This window comes from Rhinatrema bivittatum, chromosome 5 (assembly GCF_901001135.1).
Source record: "Rhinatrema bivittatum chromosome 5, aRhiBiv1.1, whole genome shotgun sequence".
Lineage (NCBI taxonomy): Eukaryota > Metazoa > Chordata > Amphibia > Gymnophiona > Rhinatrematidae > Rhinatrema > Rhinatrema bivittatum.
The window spans coordinates 300,663,767-300,688,376 of record NC_042619.1 but is presented as its reverse complement, the minus strand read 5'-3'; the positions used below and the strand labels follow the sequence as shown (position 1 = coordinate 300,688,376).

The window sequence follows — 24,610 nt, the reverse complement described above, 5'->3', positions numbered from 1 at the left end:
AAGGTGGGGGTGGAAGGGAAATAGAACCAAGAGCTAAGAGAAACAGATAAGTATGAGAGAAAAAATGTGTGAAGCTTGCTGGGCAGACTGGATGGGCCATTTGGTCTTCTGCCGTCATTTCTATGTTTCTATATGTTTCTATGTTTCTGTGCACACCAGTCTATGTATCGTTTACATTTAAATGCAAAATTTTCCTTGCTGTTATAATTATGACTTGGATTGACGACGGGAGGGCTAAGTTTCCTAAAACCTCACATTCAACATTCACACTGTCAGATATAGAGATGCATGAAAAGGATGGAGAGGGGACCTCGCCTCCTATGTCAGGAGGTCAAAGTATTGGTTGTCTTGCAGATACTGCACTAGATATGCATACCACTGCTGCCTCGGCCATGTAGGAGCTATGAGTAACATTCATGCTCTGTCTTGAATAAGTTTCTGGTCCGTCTTTGAAATAAGTGATATTTGAAAAAAAGCATATAGTAGACTTGTCCTCCACAATAGGAGGAATGCATCTAGAGTCCCTCTGTGACAAATGGGTAGAATGGAGCAGAAGCAATTCACCTTCTGGTAGTATTCTAAAGCGAATAGGTCTATCCACAGAAGACCCCACTGGAGAAATATGCAGTCAGCCAATGTCTGATTCAGGGATCACGTGTGGGGATGAAAAGTTCTGCTTAAGCGGTCTGCCAACTTATTTGCCACTCCAGGTAGATAGGTCGCCTGGAGGGAAATTGAGTTGTCAATAGCTAATTCCCACTTCTCTGTAAAGAATCCATGAACCCGCACTCCACTGCTTGTTCACGTAGAATATGGCCACTTGATTGTGTGAATCATTATAGCTCGGCCGCATAAAAGATGGCTGAAAGTGACCAGAGCGTTTCTTATGGCTCTAAGCTCTAAGAAGTTGATTTGATGAGCCTTTTGTTCCAATGACTGAAGAAGATGGTCATGCCAGTCCTGAGTGGATGCATCAGAAATGAGGATTATCTGATGCGGAAATTGCTGCAGAGGCAGTCCTTTGGCTAGCACTCCTGGCTTCAACCACCACGTTATGTCCTGTTTCATGGGTTCTGTCATGGTTACTCTTGTCTTTAAGGGTTGGTGATACTGCGACCATAGGGTCTTTAGACCCCACTGAAGGCATCTCATATGTAGCCGAGTGCAGGATACCACATGTATAGCTGCCATGTGTCCTAGTATCATTAGCACCTGACGAACTTTGACTATTGGCCTGTGGAGTAGCTGGAATCCCAGGCTGCAAGTTTTTTAAGATCCTGTCTTCTGGTAAGAAGGCCCTTACCTGTATGGAGTCTATTCTGGCTCCTATGAATTGTAAGATCTGAGTCGGTTTGAGTACAGATTTCTCGTAGTTGATGAGGAAACCTAAAGTTTCCAGGCAATGTATCACCTTGTGGAGATCAGATTGAAGACTTGTCTGATTGTGGAAAATGACGAGGCAGTCGTCCAGGTAGGGAAAAACCCGAATCCCTTGACTTCTTAGATGAGCCACAACCTCAGAAAGGCATTTGATGAAAATTCTTGGAGCAGAGAACAGGCCAAAGGGAAGCACAAGGTATTGGTAGTGTTTGGAGTTGACCTGAAAACACAGGTATCGTCAACAGGACGGGTGGATCAGAATGTGAGTGTAGGCATCCTTGAGGTCCAGGAAGCACATCCAATCACCCTGCTAGATGAATGGTAGAATAGACTTGAGGAAGGTCATCTTGAACTTTTCTCTCTGGAAATTTATTTATTTATTTATTTAAAAGTGTTTGTATACCGTCTTTACAAACAGTGTTTAATCAAAATGGTTTACATAACTAAATAAAAAACAAATGTAAATAAAGATTTAAATTTAAAAGAACAAAGATTATCAAATTATAAAAGCTCAAAATTACAAAAATATATAATAAAAATAAAAATCTAAAACAATGAATAGTTTACATAAAAAATAAATCAATATATAATAATGTTGTGCCCTGTCTGATGGAGAAGTAGTTATGTTATTTAGTGTGTGATATATGGAAATCAGATTGAAATAAATGTGTTTTTAGGGATTTTTTGAAGTGTTTGGAGTTGGATATGGATCTTAAAGAGTCTGGTAATGCGTTCCATAAGATTGGTCCAATGACAGAGAATGATCTTTTTCTGGTGATGTCAAGACGGGCCTGTCGTGGTGATGGGATGTCTAAGAGGTTTTTGTCCAGTGATCTTAGATGTCTGGTGGGTTTGTAAATCCGGAGAATGGAACATAAAGTAATTGAATTAGGAGTGTAGATGAGAGAGTGTATAATGGACAGGATCTTGAATTGTATTCTGTATTTAATTGGTAACCAATGTAATGATTGAAGTATCGGAGTAATGTGATTTTTTATGGAAGAGTTTGTTAAGATACGTGCTGCTGCGTTTTGGATCAGTTGAAGTGAATGAAGTGTGTTATCTGGGAGACCTATATAAAGAGAATTACAGTAGTCAAGCCCAGAAAAGATGAGTGATTGAAGTATAGTCCGAAAATCGTGAAAGAAAAGTAGAGGACGAAGCCGTTTCAAAAGTTGAAGCTTATAAAATACTTGTTCAGAGACCTGAGGTCCAAGATTGGACGAAGACTTCCCAAACACTTTGGACTGAGGGAGTAGAAGCCGGTGTGGATCTGGTGTTCCAATACCATCTGGATGGCCTTCTGTTGAAGCAACTGAGGTACTTCCTCCTTCAACAGGGACAGTTGGGAAGGGTCACCTTCTAGGAATGGAAAAGTGGGGAAGATTGGGAGATTCCCTGAAATTCAAATGAAAACCCTTTTGAATGATGTTGAGAAACCATTTGTCTAATGTGATCTGCTCCCATTCCGATGAATAGTGGCAAAGTCTGCCTCTACTGGGTGCTGGGGCTGTGACTGTGCTCAGCTCAAAAAGACTGAAGGTTTAGACGCAGGCAGTTGCAACTGCTTCTGTTGCCTGCTGTCTCATTGGCGCCCCTTAGGCTGCACAGACTGGGGCTGGAGGCAAGGTTGCTGGTATTGTTGGTAAGATTGCATTCGGTAGGTCAGGAAATGTTTGTATGGTTTCCTCTGATAATAAGGTTTGTGATGCTGGGAATAGAATCTTTTAGATGTGCCCCTGAGAATCCAGTGATTTATTTATTTATTTAACTCTTTTCTATTTAACTCTTTTCTATACCGACCTTCATGGTTAGAACCATATCAGATCGGTTTACACAGAACGGGGTAAACTGAAACAAAGAACAATCGTTTAACAGAAGAAGCAAAGTTACATTCAACAAGGAGGTTAAACTTGGAAGCTTAGGCAACCGGAAAAAAAGGCCAGAGAGGGCAGTTAACTACGAACATGATACAAATGAGGATTAGGGATAGTGCTTGATTAGGTGCTTAGAAGAGGTACAAGGTTTCATAGCTCGTGAAGGGTGGCTAGGCCAAATTAGTATGTATCAGGAGTGTATGAGAAGGCTTGACGGAAAAGCCAAGTCTTGAGTTTTTTCCTAAATGTTAGATGGCATGGTTCCAGTCAGAGGTCTGAGGGGATGTTGTTCCAAGTAGCTGGGCCAGCTGTAGAGAAGGCTCGGTCTTTGGTCGTGGTGAGGCGTGTGGCTTTGGTTGGAGGGGCTTGCAGAGTTCCTTTGTAGATTTCTCTAATCAGTCTGGTGGAGGTGTAGAGTTTGAAGGGGATTTCGAGGTCGAGCTGAAGATGATTGTGGATGAATTTGTGTATTATGGTGAGTGATTTGTGTAGGATTCTGTAGTTAACTGGTAACCAGTGTAAGTTTCGGAGGATTGGTGAGATGTGTTCTCCACAGTTGGTATTGGTCAAAATTCTCGCCGCGGCGTTCTGTATTATCTGTAGCGGTTTGGTGGTGGAGCTGGGGAGTCCTAGGAAAAGAGCGCTGCAGTAGTCTATCTTGGCAAATATCATGGACTGCAGAACTGTCCTGAAATCATGGAAATATAGGAGGGGTTTGAGTCTTTTTAAAACCTGGAGTCTGTAGAAGCAATCTTTGGTTGTAGTGTTGATCATTTTCTTTAAGTTTAGGCGGTTGTCGAGGATGACCCCAAGATCACTTACATGTGTGTGTGTGATCTGGGTGTTAGGGTGGGTCTGTGGGGGGGGAGTTATCTTGGTTGGAAGAGATGAGGAGGAGTTCGGTCTTGGTGGTATAAAGGACCAGGTTTAGACTGTTAAGAAGGCTAGTGATAGATTGAAGGCAGTTGGTTCCAGAAAGAGCGATTTTGAGATGGACTCTGTTTTAGGGATTAGAATCTGCACGTCGTCTGCATAAAGGTGGTGAATAAGATTAAGATCTGTTAGCAGCTTGCAAAGGGGAAGGAGATAGATGTTGAAGAGGGTAGGGGATAAGGATGATCCTTGAGGAACACCAAGTAAAGAATTTGTAGTGGGTGATTCTTTATTGTTAATTTTGACTTTAAAGCTTCTGTTGCGGAGGAAAGAGTTGAACCATCTGTGAACTGATCCGGATATACCTATGTCTGAGAGGCGATTCAGGAGGATGGAGTGGTTGACAGTGTCGAATGCCGCCGAGATGTCTAGAAGAACTAGAAGAAAAGAGTGGCCTTTGTCGAGTCCCATGATAATATGGTCTGTTAGGGAGATGAGGAGGGTTTCCGTGTTGCGTGATTTGCGAAAGCCATATTGGGACGGATATAGGATATTGTGTTCTTCTAAATATTCTGAGAGCTGGGTATTTACCAGTTTCTCTGTGAGTTTGGCTAAGAATGGGAGATTAGAGATGGGGTGGAAATTGGCTAATTCTCTAGGGTCTAAATTATGTTTCTTGAGGAGGGGTTTTAGAGAAGCGGTTTTTAGACTGTCTGGGTAAATACCTTGAGTTAGCAGGCAGTTAATAATGTTGGCCAGTGGTCCAAAGATAGTGTGAGGGATAAGTAGCAGAAGTTTAGATGGGATGTTGTCTGTGGGGTGGCTGGATGGTTTCTGTCTCTTAAGAAGAGATTCAATCTCTTTGGGGGAGGTTGGTTCAAAATTATTGAGATTGGCTCCAGAAAGGTTGGTGATGTTGGGGAATGTAGCGAGGGGGGTAGTATTATTTGGGAGGAGTGCAAGAGTGTTCGAGATCTTCTTCTGAAAGAATAATGCGAGCTCGATAGCCTTGGTTTGTGCCTGTTCGTCAGGTATCGTCGGAGGGGCTGCGTTTGTGATTTGTGAAACATAGGCAAAGAGAACCTTGGCATCAAATTTGAGATCGTGGATTCTGTTGGCATAGAATTCTCTTTTTGTCCTTAGAATTGAGGTCCTGTAATGATGTAGGGTTTCTTTGTATGCCGATAGTGTGGATGAATTGGGGGCTTTGCGCCATCTATTTTCTTTGTGTCGGAGGTCTTGCTTCAGTCGTTTAAGTTCAGGCGAGAACCATGGTTGTTTTCCTTTTTTTGCTGGGTTAATTATTTTGGAGACTGCGGGGCATAATTTATTTGCTACTGCTTCAGTGATCTTGAGCCAGGAAAGTATGGCCGAGTCAGGGTTGGATATATCCAAATTTGAGAGTTCCTTGGAAAGATGATCACTGAGTACATCGGCAGCACATGGTTTCCTAAAGTGGATGGTGGAATGGTGCTGTGGGGTGTATGGCTGCTTTTTTGTGGAGAGGGTGCTGGATATCAGAAAGTGGTCTGACCATGGGACTGGGGTACATAGAGGTTCCGTCGTGCTAGAGAAATTAGAGTTAATGAACATGAGATCCAGTGTGTGTCCTGCTATATGGGTAGGTTTGCTGATGATTTGATTGAACCCCATTGCACTGAAGGAAGTGAGGAGGATGTTGGCAAGGATTGCATTGCCACATTTTTCTCCTTAATTTGGGATAATCTGTCTTTTAGCTTGTCCCCCAAATAAGTTCTCACCTGAGCCCAAGAGGTCTGCTAGTTTTTCACGGTCGTCCTCATGAACAGAACTGGAGTGCAACCAGGCCATGCGATGAGTTGCAATGAATATAGCGGAAGTGCAAGATGATGTTTCGAAAGATTTGTATGCTGCCCTCAGCAAATGACGCAAGCCCTCCTCTAGGTCATAGAGAGGCTGTGGAGATATCTGTTGCCCTGATTCCGAGCGAATGAAAGGTTTTAATTGCTGGAGGCATTCATACAGGTATTGAACCAAGAAAAATTGGTGTTGCTGAATTCTGGAGGTCAACATGGCATTTGGGAATACCTTTTTTCCAAAATCATCTAGGAGCGTATGCTCCTTACCTGGAGGAGCAGAAAAATGAAGCTTCGTCTTTTTTTGCCCTCTTCATTGCAGAATCCACAATGATGGATTTTTATTTATTTATTTAACATTTTTATATATCGACATTCGTTGGGAACATCACATCGGTTTCCAGAGAACAAATAATTCAGCATGACAGGGCTTTACAATAAACTTAATTCAAACTAGGGAGGGGGGGGGTGTAAAAGGACTATAAAAGGATGCATGATGCAGATGGACCACCCCATAAGTAAGTGACTTCTGCAAGTGAAACTTAAGATCTAGCTTCCTGGACACAGGAAGATTGGAGTGAGGGGACTCCCAAGCCTTGGAAACATCAGCATCCAAAAACTTATGCGAAGTTCCGCTGGAACTTTCAGGATTTTAAGAATTCCAAAGACTTCTGCTCAGGGGTCCAGGATCTTTTGGATCTCCTCGTTCAATACAGTGCCCAATTTCTTGATGAACCAGGAGTACGTAAGATCCTCTGGCGGAGAAGAATGATCCGGAAGGTCCTCTGGCAGATTGAATGGTATCCCCGTCGAACTGACTGGGGACTGATCTAGAGGGGAATCGTGGTGTTCCGACTCTAGGATCCCCGAAGATCAGTTCTATCTGGTAGATCTAGATCTGGCCTTGCTGGTGAGGGCAGTGGTTGATGGGGACTAGTAATTCTACGTCCTCCATGCTGGAAAAGTCCGGGAATTGAGGAAAAGCTTGCAGATGTAAAGAGAAGAGAGTCTTAATAATGGAGGAAATCTGTTTCATAGCATGGGTGGATTGGCAAGTGGAAGATCCTGCGGGTGGGTTCTGTTGTACCTTTCCCACAAAAGAAGTAGAAGGTGTACGCTTGCCATGAGGATGAACTGCTGCTGCCGCCAAGATGGCAGCTGGTTGTTGGCGATGGCCTTTGAAACCTTTCTCAGGCGCTGTCTGCTTGTACCTTGGGGACAACTCCTCTAAAAAATCATAGTTAGTGACATGAATACATCGCGAGGTCTGAGTAGAATGTCCTGCTCCCTCACGAGAAGCAGGAAGCTGAGCTTTGAAGATAAAGACCAAGGCGGGTGAGACAAGATGTCCAAAATCGAATCTACTTCCTCTGGACGTAGTACCCTCTCTTTTTTTCTTTTGACTTGAAAGTTGTTGGCCTGACTGAGCAGAGGACCTTCCGGTCCAGTCCGGTCTGGGGAGACAGCCCGGTGCTGATCCCTCTTTGGGGATAATGCTAGCGTCATGGGAGTCAACCGCTGAACCATCCATTTCTGGGCCTTCTGAGGACACGGCACATCCTTGTCTGCTTCGCGCTGTTGTGAGAAGTCAGTATGCATTGGGTCAGCATGAGCCTTAGGAGTTGCTTTCTCATCCCTGTGCATCTATGTATCATAGGATGACTGACACCACAATGCGACTCTTGATGTGCATCGTCTGAACTGTTGCCTGTGTCAATGCATTGTGTTGTTTTGCAATAGGCACATGGTCCAACATTTGTTTGTCTGCGACACGTCGGTGCGCATCATACATGGATGACGCTCCAGTAGACTGCGACTGTTGTGCCTGTCTGTGCGAAGACTCGCCCAATTTTGGCTTGGGGTTCTTAGGTGTTGCATCGACTTTGTCCCTCGAGACCCCACTCACCCAGGATGAAGAAGTGGGTGTTTGGTGGGTAACTGGCTTACTTTTATGTTTCAGTGACATCTGAAGATCCATGGATGCTGACCATCTCCACGTGTCTTGGTGGTGTCGTTTTCTGCCCAGAGACAAACGGACAGAGTGCCTCGGAGACAGAGCATAGCTTCCCAATGCTGAGGAACCTCCTTTTTCCCTTAGGGAAGCTATCTTCCCGGCTCTTTGCAGTCATGGCACGAAGCCTGGTCATGCTCCGGGCCTAGGAAAATATAGTAATATATTTCCTTTCCTTTGACCTCCCTTTCCTTTGACCTTCACCCACTCCTCCTTCTTTTATTTTACCTTCCCCTTATCCTCTGCTTTAAATTACTCTAGTCAATATACCATCATTTATTATTGTTCTCAAATCCACTGCTTTACATTGCTCTAGTCAGCTCCTCAACTTTCTAGTTAGCGTTGCTGATGTTCAGTTAGTTATTTATACTGATGTTGTTCAATTAGTTAGTTATTTATATAACCCTAATCAATATTTTATCTTTTATTTAGCTTTGCTGATGTTCAACTAGTTATTAATTACCCTTCTATGCCTTAAGCCCCTGTTTCAAATGCCCTTGTTCCATGTGATTTCTTGTTTCTGTTAATATTGTTCGATGTAAGTCGGCATGATGTTCCTACGAATGTCGGTAGATAAAAAACCTCAAATAAAATAAATAAAATAATAGTTGTGACTGTCAGTGATGGACATTATGTGTCCACACAGTATTTGAATACAGGCTTTTTTGACATGTTGGTAGCACTTAAAAGTGCTTTTTTTTTATTGGGGGGGGGGGGGGGGGGGTTCCCTAGCATGAGTGGAAAACAAAATAATAGGTCTAGAAAAGCCTGAGGAGAACAGAGAAGAGAGAAGACACACCTGTGCGGGAGAGCAGAAAAAATAAGACTGAGGAGATTAGTGATGCTCTCCATGTGGGAACTACCATGCAAGTGCAGCAGAGCAAAGCTCTGTTATATCGGGGAGAGAGTTCCATGTGTGCACTGTCAGATGACATCACTCAGACAGCATAGCTAACTCAGCCTGCTTAGACAGAAAATTCCCCATTTTCACTGAAAGACCTGCACTTCTATTGTACAGAATTCTGTTTACATGGTGTGCTGGAATCTATTTGGTGTCAGGGGCAGCGAGGATCAAACTTGTGACCTTGAGTGTTCAAAACCAGGGGATTTTGCCATGGAACCTCAGGAATTCAGCAGGATCTGAATGGGGAGGGGCTTCTGCTAAGCTCCTCTCTACTAGGACCAGTCCTTACTACAGAGCTTCTACAGTGGGGTGGGGGGGGAAGAAACTGTACCACAGAGCCCAGACTGTACTGACCCCCCTTGCAAGGGAGTACCCAAGGGGTCCTGCATATGCTCCATGGTCCTCCTTGAGACTTACAATGACCAGTGCAGATGAGGGCCCTCTTCAAAGGAAACGCCTCATTGCTTACCTTTCCTTCCTCTAGCCTCACCAGCCCAGATCCCTATGTCCAGACCTCCCCCCTTCTTTGAAGATCCTTACCTGTGAAAAATGATCAACCTGGCCTCCACTGAGGGATGTTAGCCTCACCGCAGGAGGTCTTGAAATGCCAGTTACCATACCTAGCAGCCTGGAGAGAAAAAGGAAAGGGAAGACTTTCTGAGTCAAGCCTTCCTACTTCTGACCTGGGAGTTTTGAATACCACGCGTTACCCCGCCACCAATGGCTTCATAGCTGACGGGAACTCCCATTTATCTGCTCCAGCATCCCGACCTGAGCAATTTTCCTTCCTGTGGGGGAACATAACTACTTATTGGTTGCATGTGGGTTTTCAGGTCAGACGAGTTACAAATGCTACTTCTCATCACTTTATATAAGGTACAACCAAACTTTTTATACACTGTTTTTTGGCAGCTTTATGGTCTGCCATCTTCTGCTTAATTTGGTTTTACCAACCTCTCTAGGTAGCTTCCCTCTTATAGAGGGGAAAAAAAAAAAGGAAAGGTAAAAATATGGTTTGCTTGCCTTAATATACTCTTCACTGATATATGACTATAAATGAATGTTTTATTGGAAGCTGCTTAAAACTTGGAATAATGCACCTATAAATTTTCTAAATAACAAAAATAAAAAAATATATCTCTCTCACACCAAAACAAAATCTTTGGCACAAGTGGCAGGTAAGAATGTAAGAGGCTATTTAAATTGCCTCAAGACTGGGTATCTTTGCCTTTCAAAGATTTTGTCTTCCTCGTACTCCATTGGACCCTTCTATAGATTCTAAGAGATTTTATTTTGTTGATTTGTTTTTTAAACAAGGCATTCAACTTTCTAAAAACGAGAACCAGACAAGGAACTAGAGTAAGAACTGACACTGGAACTTGGAGCTTATCACCAGGTTCCAAGATTATAAACTGCCGTTCTGCATCTGAAATCAACCCAGGAGGTTACTAGAATTCAAGGAAGATAATCAGCTAACTGTAGCGAGCCTGATTATCAGAGATTCTATAACTCCTAATTGGCCTTGCCTATTACTGAAACACCCTCCTTAAAGGAATTTCTCACAGCTAAGAAATTGTTACTCCAATCACTGAGCTTAGCTACTTTTACCTCAAGGTGGCACACAAAGCTAAATGGGTATGATAGCCTAGGCAAAACATACCAACATGCAGTTATGCATTAACTGACTTGCTGATTTCCTCAGTCTTATCTGCGGAGCCTTCTTCCTCTGATTCCTATGCCTGCTGTACTGGGAGCCCACTCAACCAGGAAAATCAGTGTCCTCTACTTGCTACCCTAGGAATTTATGTTTACCAGGACATTCAGGCTCTTTGCCTATTAACCTGGGAACTCTCTTCCACCAGGATCTTCAGGGCACTTTGGCTGCTTACCTAGGCTACTACTTCTAGCAGGACATTCAGGATCCTTTGCCTGAATCCAGGACTCTTTGCCTGTTTTCCCAGGCTTCTGCTTCTACCAGGAAGCCTGGTCTGCAGCTCCTGATGCTGAAGACACCACAGGAAACAAGTTACTAAGTCTTGATCTAAGTCAACACATCTGCTGAGGCAGTGACATACTGAGGAACTGAGGTAGCACCAGGCCTTTTATAGGAAGTGAAGTCAGCTCTTGAATTTTTGTCTCTGCCTCCATCTGCTGGCTGGACAGACACATCCCAACTATATGGACTGGTCTGCAAGACATAAAAGAAGCTGCAGTTTTTGTCCATTCTTCTTCGCAGAAGAGCTCAAGCTCTTTCAGACTGCCTGGGGATTATATGTAGACTGCAGTCTTCAAGTCTTGCCACAGATTTTCTATTGGATTCAGGACTGGGCTTTAACTAAGCCACTTGAGGACATTCACTTTCTTCTTGTTAAGCCACACCATTGTTGCTTTTGCTTTCAGCTTAAGATCACTATCCTGCTGAAAGGCGAATCTTCTCCCCAAACCCTGGTCTATGGCAAACAAACAAGTTTTCTTCCAGGATCTGCCTGTACTTTCCATCAACCTTCAAAAGCCTTGCTGTCCCTCCTGTTGTAAAGCATCTCTACAACATATGAAATGCCATGCTGGACCAATGCAAGGTCCATCAACCCTATTCTGTCCCTGCTGCATGTTTCCTATGTGCAACTTATGTTTACATATTTTTATTGAAGTGCAAGGTAAAACAAAACTGACACACCAGTGGTGTTTGATTCTAAACACCTCATGTCAAACTACTGAAAAGCAGTTTCCAGTAACACATACATTTTAATTTTTTCTCCCCACCAGCATATAGAAACAAAGGTACAATCTCATATTTCAGGTTACATAAAAAGAGAAAAAAATCAAGTAAAACTGAGTCAACCTAAACCATTTAAAAGCTAGCTTCTAGTTCTAATAAGTAAAGATTCTAGATAAGGAAACCAAATACACACAAATTCAGACTTCTGCTTAGGAGAGGCCCATTTTGCTTCCAGTTTCTCCATCACAGCCAGAGTATGAAACAGTCCTCCAGTACATAAAACTTAATGAATACAAGGTCCTCCAGAAATGGAGAATAGCTTTCTTATCAAGTAAGAATCCTTCTCTTAACCATAATTTTGTATATTAACTCCAAGGAAAAGAAGCGGTAAAGCCTTCAAACAATGCCAAGTCACGAGTACAAGGAACAATGAAGCCCACTAACCTCCCCATATATGAAAACACTTTGTACCAAAAACTATGAATTATAGAGCATGACCAGAAAGTGTGTCCCAAAGTCTCTGAATAAGCAGAACATTTCAAACAGGATTCAGAGGATGTAGTCTTGGTCAGAAAAGCCCTATGTTGGAAAATATAGAAGCAAATTAAGAATTTGTACTGGGTTTCACACAACTGAGCATTCTTAGATACTGTATTAATGTTCAAAAAACAAGAAAAATGTTTAATAGATAATTCCAGTTGCAAATACTGTTGACATTTATCTACTAAAGTCTGAAAATCAAACTGATTGTCTAATTTTGTCAAAAATTTGCAAAGAACTGATAGTGAGGAATGCACAGGGTCTTGCATGTCAAAAACATCTAAAACAGAAGGCTAGTACGTATTGATCAACTGGGCAGAACCCAAACGCCAGACATAATGTCTAGATTACAAACAGCTGAAAAAATCTGCACCGGCTAACTCATATGAATGTTGTATCTACTGGAATGAAAAAAACTACCATGAGAATCTATAAATTGTGAAAGCACCAACAACCTTTTCTGGCTCTCTTCAAGAAAAACAGCTTGAAACATGCCTGGAGGAAATGAGAAATTACTACTTGCCTAATAATTTACTTTACTTTAGACCAGACAGATGAATCCAGAACCAGTGGGTTATGTACCTCTACCAGCAGATGGAGACGGAACAAAGCTGACATCATAGTATCTATACCTCTGCAGTGACATCAGCCTGCCAATATTCTCCACAAAGTCAGCTGTGGACAGACTAACAAAAACTTGATTAACAGCAAATAACCATTCTAGTACTCAGCTAACAGGAAACATTGAGCTTAGACAAAGAATGTATTATCACTAGTCTAGGGACTGGATTAACACTTACCAGTAACCCCTGGAACATGTAGCCACGCAGGAGGACCATAGCACAATCATTTGGCAGCTAACAGTAGGAAACTGGATTCATCTGTCTGGTCTAAAGAAAAGGAAATTATCAGGTAAGTAGTAATTTCCCATTTCTAAGCATCCAGACAGATGAATCCAGAACCAGTGGGATGTACTCAAGCTATTCTCAAATAGGGCAGGAGGCTGCCTGCGGTCCAGTCAAAACTGCACGTGCAAAGGCTATGTCCTTCCAGGCCTATATATCCAGACGATAATACCTGGAAAAGGTGTGTAAGGAGGACCATTTCGCAGCTCGGCAAATGTCGACGGGAGACAACAATCTAACTTCCGCTTATGACACGGCCTGAGCCCTAGTGGAATGAGCTCTAACCTGACTAGGCAATGGCTGTTCAGCAACCACGTATGCGGACGTGACTACCTCCTTAATCCAGCAAACTACTGTAGCCAGCGAAGCCAGCTTGCCCTGTTACTACCACTGTGGAGGATAAACAGGTGATACGTCTTCCTGAGAGGTCTAGAAACCTCCAGATACCTCAGGTTATGTCTCTTAACATCCAAGGGTCGCAACAGGAGATATTCCTCTGCATCTCTCTCCCTATCCAGAGACGGAAGGGAAATAGACTGATTCAAGTAAAAATCTGAGACCACTTTTGGCAAAAAGGAACAGTACGCAGCCATAATCACTCCTGAAGTCACTCAAAGAAACGGTTCTTGGCAAGACAAGGCTTGTAACTCGGATATTCTACGTGCCGAACAAATTGCCACAAGGAACACCTTTTTCAAGGTCAGTAACAGCAAAGAAAGGTTATGCATTGGTCGAAACATAGGGCCCACTAAGAAATCCACAATGAGATTAAACCTCCACAAGGGCACCGATAACCACAAGGGAGGATGAAGATGTTTCACTCTTTTCAAAAAACAGGCCACATCTGGATGAGCCGAGAAGGGTCCACCATTCACCTGACCCCTGAAACAGGCAAGAGCCACTACCTGTACCTTTAAGGAATTAAGGGCCAACCTTTTATTCAATCCATTCTGCAAAATTACAAAATGAATGGGATCTCAACCAAACGAGGAAAAACTCCTCAATCTTCACACCAAGCCTCAAACACTCGCCAAACCCTCACGTAAGCTAAGGAAGTGGAGAACTTTCTCACTCGCAGCAAGGTGGCAATAACCGCAGTAGAATATCCACGCTTCAGCAAGCGAGCCCTCTCAAGAGCCATATCATAAGACAAAATCAAGTTGGATCTTAGTGATGAACAGGCCCCTGCCACAACAGATTCCTGTGTGCAAGAAACAAGATGGGGGAGTCTTACCAGGAGCTTTTGCAGATCCGCATACCATGGTCGCCTGGCCCAATCTGGTGCCACCAGAAGCACCATCCCTCTGAGACTCTCGAACCATTCCTGCACAAGAGCATAGATACCCAATGAATTTGAATCTCTTCTATGACTGAAGAATCGAGGAACCTTTGCATCGCAAGAAGTCGCCAACAGGTCCAGAAACGCAAGGCCCCAGTGATCCACCATTAGCTGAAATGCCTCGTCTGACAATACCCATTCTCCTGGGTCCAGACTCTGCCTGCTGAAAATGTCTGTTCTTACATTGTCTTTTCCTGCAATGTGCAAGGCTGAGATCTCCTGAAGATGAACTTCCATCCATTCCTTAATTTGGTCTATTTCCTGCGACACTTGCTGGCTCTTGGGTCCTCCTTGCCGATTGATGTGGGCCACTGTCGTTGCATTCTCAGACATTATCCGGACCGCTCGACCCTGCAACCTGTTGCCGAACTGCAAGCATGCCAACTGGACTGCCCAGGCTTCCAGCTGATGTTGGAAGCAAATTTGGGAATAACAGTAATGATGGCCTTATTTGACCCATAAACAAACTCCCCCGTATCAAATAAATCATCAAATTAAAGTACCAGTAAGGTTATCTGCTCCAAAAGTAATCTATAAAATTCACTAGTGAAGTTCCTGGATGTAATAAATGACTGCTTCATGGTGCAATTGGTTCAGGAACCAACAAGAGAGGGAGCTATTTTAGATGTAATTCTTAGTGGAATGCAGGATTTGGTGAGAGAGGTAATGGTGGTAGGGCCACTTGGCAACAGTGATCATAACATGATCAAATTTAAACTAATAACTGGAAGGGGGACAATAAGTAAATCTGTAGCTCTAACACTAAACTTTCAAAAGGGAAACTTTGATAAAATAAGGAAAAAAGAAAAAAACTGAAAGATGCAGCTGCAAAGGTTAAAAGTGTTCAACAGGCCCTTTCATATGCAGCTACCTGTTCATTTAATATGTACCATGTCAGCCCTTTCTTATGCAGCTACCTGTTCATTTAATATGTACCATGTCAGCCCTTTCATATGCAGCTACCTGTTCATTTAATATGTACCATGTCAAGCTGGCCATGTTGCGGGCCCTTTCTCCTGCCCGATGTATCCCTTACCAGTTACTATTTATTTATTTACCTTTTTTACTTCTCTTTCTTGTTTCTTCCTTCATGGTCCCAATAGATCACTGTGTCTCGATGTGTGCGGGGGGGGGGGGGGGGTGGGGGGGTATTGGGGACGGGATGTTCATATAATGTATAAACTTGTTCAACTGGAGTTTGTTTTCTTGTTCGTGGAAAACCACGTTTTCACTATTATTCGGTTCTTGATACATGTTCGGAGATTTTGCTGTGTTTTCTACTGTATTGTTGCTGATTATTGACAATAAAAACTTTTTATACACACAAAAAAAAAAAAAGTGTTCAACAGGCATGGACATTGTTTAAAAATACAATCCTAGAGGCGCAGTCCATATGTATTCTACACATTAAGAAAGGTGGAAGGAAGGCAAAATGATTACAGTCATGGTTAAAAGGTGAGGTGAAAGAGGCTATTTTAGCCAAAAAAAATCCTTCAAAAATTGGAAGAAGGATCCATCTGAAGAAAATAGGATAAAACATAAGCATTGTCAAGTTAAGTGTAAAGACAAGCGAAGAGAGAATTTGAAATGAAGTTGGCCATAGAGGCAAAAACTCATAATAAAAACTTTTTAAAATATATCCGAAGCAAGAAATCTGTGAGGGAGTCAGTTGGACCATTAGATGACCAAAGGGTTAAAGGGGCTCTTAGGGAAGATAAGGCTATTGCAGAAAGACTAAATTAATTCTTTGCTTCCGTGTTTACTAATGAGGATGTTGGGGAGATACCAGTTCCAGAGATGGTTTTAAGGGGTGATGAGTCAGACGAACTGAACGAAATCATTGTGAACCTGGAAGATGTAGTAGGCCAGATTGACAAACTAAAGAGTAGCAAATCACCTGGACTGGATGGTATGCATCCTAGGATTCTGAAGGAACTAAAAAATGAAATTTCTGATCTATTAGTTAAAATTTGTAACCTATCATTAAAATCATCCATTGTACCTGAAGACTGGCGGGTGGCCAACGTAACCCCAATATTTAAAAAAGGCTCCAGGGGTGATCCGGGTAACTAAAGACCAGTGAGCCTAACTTCAGTGCCAGGAACAATAGTGGAAACTATTCTCAAGATCAAAATCGTAGAGCACATAGAAAGACATGGTTTAATGGAACACAGTCAACATAGATTTACCTAAGGGAAGTCTTGCCTAACAAATCTGCTTCATTTTTTTGACGGGGTTAATAAACATGTGGATAAAGGTGAACCGGTAGATGTAGTGTATTTGGATTTTCAGAAGGCATTTGACAAAGTTCCTCATCAGAGGCTTCTAAGAAAACTAAAAAGTCATGGGATAGGAGGTGATGTCCTTTCGTGGATTACAAACTGGTTAAGAGACAGGAAACAGAGAGTAGAATTAAATGGTCAATTTTCTCAGTGGAAAAGGGTAAACATTGGAATGCCTCAGGGATCTGTACTTGGACCGGTGCTTTTCAATAAATATATATATATATAAATGATCTGGAAAGGAATACGAATAGTGTGGTAATCAAATTTGCGGATGATACAAAATGATTCAGAGTAGTTAAATCACAAGCGGATTGTGATACATTACAGGAGGACCTTGCAAGACTGGAAGATTGGGCATCCAAATGGCAGATGAAATTTAATGTGGACAAGTGCAAGATGTTGCATATAGGGAAAAATAACCCTTGATGTAGTTATACGATGTTAAGTTCCATATTAGGAGCTACCACCCAGGAAAAAGATCTAGGCATCACAGCGGATAATACTTTAAAATCGTCGGCTCAGTGTGCTGCAGCAGTCAAAAAAGCAAACAGAATGTTAGGAATTATTAGGAAGGGAATGGTTAATAAAATGGAAAATGTCATAATGCCTCTATATCGCTCCATGGTGAGACCGCACCTGGAATACTGTGTACAATTCTGGTTGCCGCATCTCAAAAAAGATATAGTTGCGATGGAGAAGGTACAGAGAAGGGCAACCAAAATGATAAAGGGGATGGAACAGCTTCCCTATGAGGAAAGGCTGAAGAGGTTAGGACTGTTCAGCTTGGAGAAGAGACGGCTGAGGGGGGATATGAGATAGAGGTCTTTAAGATCATGAGAGGTCTTGAACGAGTAGATGTGAATTGGTTATTTAGATTTTTGAATAATAGAAGGACTTGGGGGCATTCCATGAAGTTAGCAAGTAGCACATTTAAGACTAATTGGAGAAAATTCTTTTTCACTCAACGCACAATAAATCTCTGGAATTTGCTGCCAGAGGATGTGATTAGTGCAATTAGTGTAGCTGGGTTAAAAAAAGAATTGGATAAGTTCTTGGAGGAGAAGTCTATTAACAGCTATTAATCAAGTTTACTTGGGGAATAGCCACTACTATTAATTGCATCAATGGTATGGGATCTTCTTACTGTTTGGGTAATTGCCAAGTTCTTGTGGCCTGGTTTGGCCTCTCTTGGAAACAGGATGCTGGGCTTGATGGACCCTTGGTCTGACCTAGCATGGCAATTTCTTATGTTCATCAAGTCCAGGGGCCTTGTACTATTTGGCTTGAGAAAAAAACTCTTCAAATCTCTTCTAATGTGATGAGCTCATTGAGAAATGGAGAAATTACTTACCTGTTCATTTCGTTTTCCTTAGTGTAGACAGATGGACTCAGAACCAATGGGTATAGTGTACTCCTGTTAGCAGTTGGAGACAGATCAGATTTCAATCTGACGTCAGCTCATAGTACATATACCCCTGCAGGAAGTGCAGCTCTTCAGTATTCTCCTCGAAAAGCATTGTGGATATATGTGTGACTGACTGATTAACTTAATAATATGATTAACTTAAATAACTTCATAACTTGTTAGAACGTTTAAAACATGATTAACTTGATTAACTTGAACTGGTTGATTGACTATAGCTGGAGACCGCCAGTGTACTCAACCAGAAAGCATTGACACCCGGCAGGGTGGATGCCCTAGGTAGATGAAAACATGGCTTACCCTTGATTCATTGACAAAAAACCATGTATAACGGCAGCCAAGGGTGGGATGCTGAGTCCATCTGTCTACACTAAGGAAAACGAAATTATCAGGTAAGTAATTTCTCCATTTCCTAGCGTGTAGCAGTTGGACTCAGGACCAATGGGATGTATAAAAACTACTCCCGAACCAGGTGGGAGGCTGCCCGTGGTCCACTTAGAATTGCCCTTGCAAATGCCGTGTCCTCCTGAGCCTGCACATCCAGACGGTAAAATCTGGAGAAGGTATGGATGGAGGACCACGTTGCTGCCCTGCAGATCTCGGCAGGTGACAACATTCTAGTTTCTGCCCAGGATACCGCCTGGGCTCTGGTAGAATGGGCCTTGGCCTGTAGAGGTGGAAGTTTTCCAGCTTCTATGTAGGCCGCCTTGATGACTTCTTTGATCCAGCAGGCAATGGTTGGCCGCGAGGCCGCTTCTCCTTGCCTCTTTCCGCTGTGAAGGATGAAAAGGTGGTCCATCTTTCGTACTGGTTCTGCCATTTCCAGGTATCTGATAGGAGTCTGCCGATGTTGAGGTGGCGTAGACTACGGGCTTCTTCCGAATTCTTCAAGCCATCCATCATTGGTAGTGAGATGGTTTGGTTAAGGTGGAAGTGTGAGACCACTTTGGGGAGGAAGGAGGGCACTGTGCGTAGTTGGATGGACCCCGGGTTGAGTCTGAAGAACGGCTCACGGCAGGACAGTGCTTGTAGTTCCGAGATGCGGCGGGCCGAACACACGGCCAGCAAGAACACCGTCTTTAAGGTTAACAGACGTAGGGACAGGCCTTGGAGGGGTCTGAAGGAGGATTCCGCTAGGAACTCCAAGACGAGGTTGAGGTTCCATAGAGGTACTGGCCACTTTAGTGGTGGGTGGATGTGTTTGACTCCTTTCAGGAAGCGTGATACATCTGGGTGCGAGGCTATGCTGTTGCCCTCGCTCCCGAAGCATGACAATGCTGCCACTTGTACCTTGATGGAGTTGAGGGACAGACCCTTCTGTAGTCCATTCTGTAAGAATTCCAGGATCATGGGGACATTGGAGGAGCGTGGCTTGACGTTGTGGTCTTCGCACCAGGCCTAAAAAACTCTCCAGATCCTTATGTACGTTAGAGATGTGGAGAACTTGCGTGCTCGGAGGAGAGTATCTATTACCACCCCCCGAGTATCCGCTCTTTCTCAGGCGGGCCCTCTCAATGGCCAGACCGTAAGAGAGAATTGAGCTGGGTCCTCGTGATTGATTGGACCTTGTTGTAGTAGGTCTCTGTGTGGGGGCAGGGGTAGTGGATTCCCTGCCAGTAGTCTTCTCATGTCTGCGTACCAGGGTCTTCTTGGCCAATCTGGAGCCACCAGAAGAACTAGACCCCTGTGTCGCTGTATCTTGTGTATGATTTCTCCCAGCAAGGGCCACGGCGGGAAGGCATATAGCAGGGTCCCCGGTGGCCAGGTCTGTACCAGGGCATCGATCCCTTGGGACTGCGGATCCCGCCTGCGGCTGAAGTATCTGGGTACTTGAGCGTTGGATCTGCTTGCTAGAAGGTCCTTGTCTGGGGTCCCCCACCGATTCACTATCACCTGGAAGGCTGTGGAAGACAGCTTCCATTCTCCTGGGTTTAGACTTTCCCTGCTGAGGAAGTCTGCCGTGATGTTGTCTTTCCCGGCGATGTGGATGGCGGAGATCTCCTGGAGATTTGCTTCTGCCCACGCCATCAGGAGGTCTATTTCTAGGGACACCTGTTGGCTTCTGGTTCCGCCCTGTCGGTTGATGTAAGTCGTGGCGCTGTCCGACATCACCCTGACCGCTTTGTCTCGGAGTCTGTGGGTGAACCGCAGGCAGGCTAGTCTGACTGCCCGCGCTTCTAGGCGGTTGATGTTCCATCCCGCTTCTTCTGCGTTCCACCGTCCTTGGGCGGTTAACTCTTCGCAGTGTGCTCCCCATCCGTGTAGACTGGCATCTGTGGTGAGCAGGGTCCAGGTTGGGGAGCATAGTCTTGATCCCCGGCTCATGTAGCTGGTCTGCAGCCACCACCGTAGCTGGGTCCGGATTCTGCCTGGGAGTGGTAGACGTACGGTGTAGTTCTGGGACCGTGGGCTCCACCGCGATAGAAGTGAGTGTTGTAGGGGCCTCATGTGGGCTCGCGCCCATGGCACCACTTCCAGTGTGGATGCCATCAGACCAAGGACTTGCAGGTAGTCCCATGCTATGGGACGAAGAACGCTCAGCAAGATCTGCAGCCGGTTCCGCAGTTTTAATCTATTTGTGGGGGTCAAGCTGACCTTGTGTTCCTTGGTGTCGAATCGGACTCCTAGGTATTCCAGCGACTGTGAGGGCTGTAGGGAGCTTTTGTTTATGTTGCCCACCCATCCTAGGCTTTCCAGGAGTGTTATGACTCTGCTGGTTGCTTGGTGGCTTTCCTCCGGTGACTTTGCCCTGATCAGCCAATTGTCTAGGTAAGGGTGAACGAGGATTTCTTCCTTCCTCAGTGTTGCCGCCACCACTAATATCACCTTGGTGAACGTCCGGGGTGCTGTGGCTAACCCAAAGGGTAGTGCCCAGAACTGGTAGTGACGATCCAGGACCTTGAAGCGTAGATAGCGCTGGTGTTCCTGATGAATTGGGATATGTAAGTAGGCCTCTGAAATATCCAGGGATGTGAGGAACTCTCCTGGTTGTATTGCGCATATGACGGAGCATAGGGTTTCCATGCGGAAGCGGGGGATCCTTAGGTGGCGGTTGATCGACTTGAGGTCCAGGATGGGCCTGAATGTACCCTCTTTCTTGGGTACGACAAAGTAGATGGAGTAATGTCCAGTATTCATTTCCCGTGTAGGCACCAGGGTTATGGCCTCAAGGGCCAGAAGTCTGGATAGAGTAGCTTCCACTGCCACCCTCTTGAGGAGGTCGTGGCAGGGGGATTCCACGAACCTGTCCGGAGGGGTTCGAAGGAAATCCAGGTAGTACCCCTCCTGGATGATGGCTAGGACCCACTTGTCCGAAGTTATCTCGACCCATCTGCGGTAGAATAGGGCTAGTCTGCCCCCTATGGCTTCTTCCCTTGGATGGGTTGGCTGATTCTCATTGTGGGGCGCAGCTGGGGCCTGTCGCCGAGCTGGCTCCCCTCTTGTTGTGCTTGGTCCGAAAGAACTGGTTCCTGCCTGTAGGGTGGGGTACTTGATAGTTGCTCTTGTAAGGGTTGAAGCGCTGCGAGCTTCTGCCCCTGGCAGACCTGTGGAAGGGACGCTGGCTTCTCTTCATCTTGTCTTCTGGCAGGCGTGGTAATGGGGAGTCGCCCCATTTGTTGGCCAGTTTCTCTAGTTCGCTGCCGAACAGGAGGGATCCTTTGAAGGGCATCCTCGTGAGGCGCGTCTTGGAAGAGGTGTCAGCCGACCAACTTCGAAGCCAGAGTTGTCTCCTGGCCGCCACTGCAGACAACACTCCTCTGGCTGCTGTGCGCACTAGATCGGAGGCAGCGTCAGTGAGGAATGATACTGCTAGTTCCATGTCTTCTCCTGGAGTGTTGTTCCTGGCTTGTGATAGGCAGGCACGTGTCATCACGCTGCAGCAGGCCGCAATCTGCAGTGACATGGCTGCAACTTCAAATGACTGTTTTAGGATGGCTTCCAGGCGCCGGTCATGTGCATCCTTGAGCGCTGCTCCTCCCTCCACTGGGATGGTAGTGCGCTTGGCGACCGCGCAGACTATGGCGTCCACTCTAGGGCATGTCAGAAGCTCCTTAGTCGCTGGGTCCAGGGGGTACGTGTCTGACAAGGCTCGTCCCCCTTTGAATGTGGACTCCGGGGCATTCCATTCCAGGTCAATTAGCTGTTGTGCCACCTGTAAGAGAGGAAAATGGCGAGACGTCTGACGAAGGCCCTCCAGCAGGGGGTTCGCTCTAGGTTCCCCCGAGGTGCCTTGGCCCGGGATAGCGAGTTCCGTTAGACATTGGGATACGAGGTCCGGGAGCTCGTCCTTTGTGAAGAAACGTCGCATGGTTCGGTGTGGCTCTGTCCCCGAGGGAAATTCCCCCTCCTCCAGGGGCTCAAATTCCTCTTCGGAGAAATCCGTGTCCCCGTAGGCTGGACTTCTGGGTGGTGGAAGCCTGTGCCTAGGCCTCGAGGGTCCTGGGACATGAGGGACCTCCGGTGGAGCATGTGGCTGATCAGCCAGAGGTGCAGTTTGCATCTTGACAAAGGCGTGAATCCCCTTGAATAACTCCACCCAAGATATCGACGCTGGGTCTAAGTTGAGGGGCACAGGTTCTCTGGGGGTCCCCGTCTGTGGGGGGGACCCACTGGGGCCTGCTAGGTCCGGGGTATCCCCTGAGGAGCTAGCACTGGGCCCTGGGTGGGGCTGGCCCTGACCTGGATCTCCCAGGGCCTCCTCACAGTGTGCGCACAGGGCGTCGGCCTCCTTGCTCTGTGCGGCTCTGATGTGGCATGCAGGGCAGAGGCCTTGAGCTTTTCTCCTGTTTCTGGAGGTGCCATGTCTGTGGACGCGTAAGCTCTTGTGCGCTACAGTGCGCCTGAGATGTGCGCGCAGATATGCGCCTAGCCGTAGATATGCGCCCGGCTCTGTGCGTGCAACTTATGTGCGCAAGGTTTTATGTGCGCGTAAGTTTATGCTCACAAGGATTTTGTGGGCTTAGCTCGATTTGTGCGTTCGGATCGAACAGCGGGCGGCGCAGCAAATAGGGCCAAGATGGCGACGGTGAGCATGCAGGTAATATGGCGACCTCCTCGGAGGGTCTCCACGTGGGCAGACCCTTGGAAATAGCCAGGGCCTGGCCCTGCTAGGGTGAATCAACCCGGTAGCACTGGTTCCGATCGGTGACCTGTGCTCCTCCTCGATCCTCGGAGACCAGATTCAAACAGATTTCCACCTTACCTTGTCTTCGGCGCTTCCCGGTTTCGTCCCGGGCGGTCTCCGGCTGCGGGGGGAGAGGGCCAATACCTTCACCGCCGCGCTCAAGGGGTGCACCCGCTGCCTCTCAGCCGCGCCCGAGGATCAGGGGCTAGGTTCTCGCCGCGATTCGGCCGCCGGACCGAGGCTCACCTCCGAGGGACAACGGAAATCACCTCGGGAATCTCAACTGGTGGAGGGACCCGAGGGTATCACCGCAGGAGAGCGGGGCTCGTCTTCAGGTAGGTTTTCCCCTTTAATTTTGGTTTCTTCTTTCGATTTGGTTCAAACGCTGCGAGAGCGTGCAGATAGTCCCTAACTGCTATGGAGACGGAAAATACTGAAGAGCTGCACTTCCTGCAGGGGTATATGTACTAGGAGCTGACGTCAGATTGAAATCTGATCCGTCTTCGTACAGGAGTACACTATACCCATTGGTCCTGAGTCCATCTGCTACACGCTAGGAAATTGAAGTTGATGCTAGGAGAAGCATAGTAAGCCCACAGAAGAGAGATATGCTTTTGCCTCCTCAGTATTACAAGGAGCTTTAGAGTATAGCTGCTCACAATAAATAGAGAAAATCCATGTAATATCACTATTAGAATTAACTAAGTTACCTGAGTCCGTCCTCATTTATCCTTCCCAACTCAAAAACCCCTCCAGAGCTTTAGAAACATATGTAAAATCTCTCTCCAGAGGGTGTAGAATACACGTGTCAATCAAATCTAAAAAAAATTACACAAATAGAAAACACCCTGTAGTCTCCTATCCTTGGACATTCCAGAGGCACAGATTTATCTAAAGATATATCATGGACACAATTAAATTTTCCATCTACTAGCAAACTGAGCGCTTAATAATAGAGATATGCTAAAAAAAATAAATCTCAGAGAGTAAATATTAGGTGCATATATATATATTACAGAGCACAATGGGCCAGATTTTATAATATGTGCGCGGGTGTACATTTGTTCGCGCAACCCGGCGCAAACAAATCTACGCCCGATTTTATAACATGCGCACGCAGCTGCGTGCATGTTATAAAATCCAGGGTCAGCGCGCGCAAGGGGATGCACAATTGTACAACTTGCGCGCACCGAGCCTAGCAGCCTTCCTCTGTTCCCTCCGAGGCCACTCTGAAATCGGAAGGAACTTTCCTTCCGCCCCCCCCCCGCACCTTCCCCTCCCTTCCCCTATGTAACCCACCCTCCAGCCCTAACTAACCCCCCCCCCCCGACCTTTGTTGGAGAAGGTACGCCTGCTTCCGGGCAGGCGTAACTAGCGCGCGCCGGCTCTCCATT

General features: G+C 45.5%; 1 protein-coding gene across 3 annotated transcripts in view; it reads right to left on the bottom strand.

Moving 5' to 3' along the window:
- UBE2D4 (ubiquitin conjugating enzyme E2 D4 (putative)) overlaps positions 1 to 24,610 on the bottom strand; it is a 208,269-nt gene that overhangs the window by 143,301 nt on the left and 40,358 nt on the right. For 2 of the 3 annotated variants that reach the window (XM_029604171.1, XM_029604173.1), the window contains exon 1: positions 9,421 to 9,504. The exons of the other annotated variant lie outside the window; for it this stretch is intronic. In XM_029604171.1, the coding sequence (XP_029460031.1) occupies positions 9,421 to 9,498 (78 nt within the window). In that variant the 5' untranslated portion in view covers positions 9,499 to 9,504. Of the gene's footprint in view, positions 1 to 9,420; positions 9,505 to 24,610 lie in introns of those variants that run through there. 3 annotated transcript variants of the gene reach the window in all.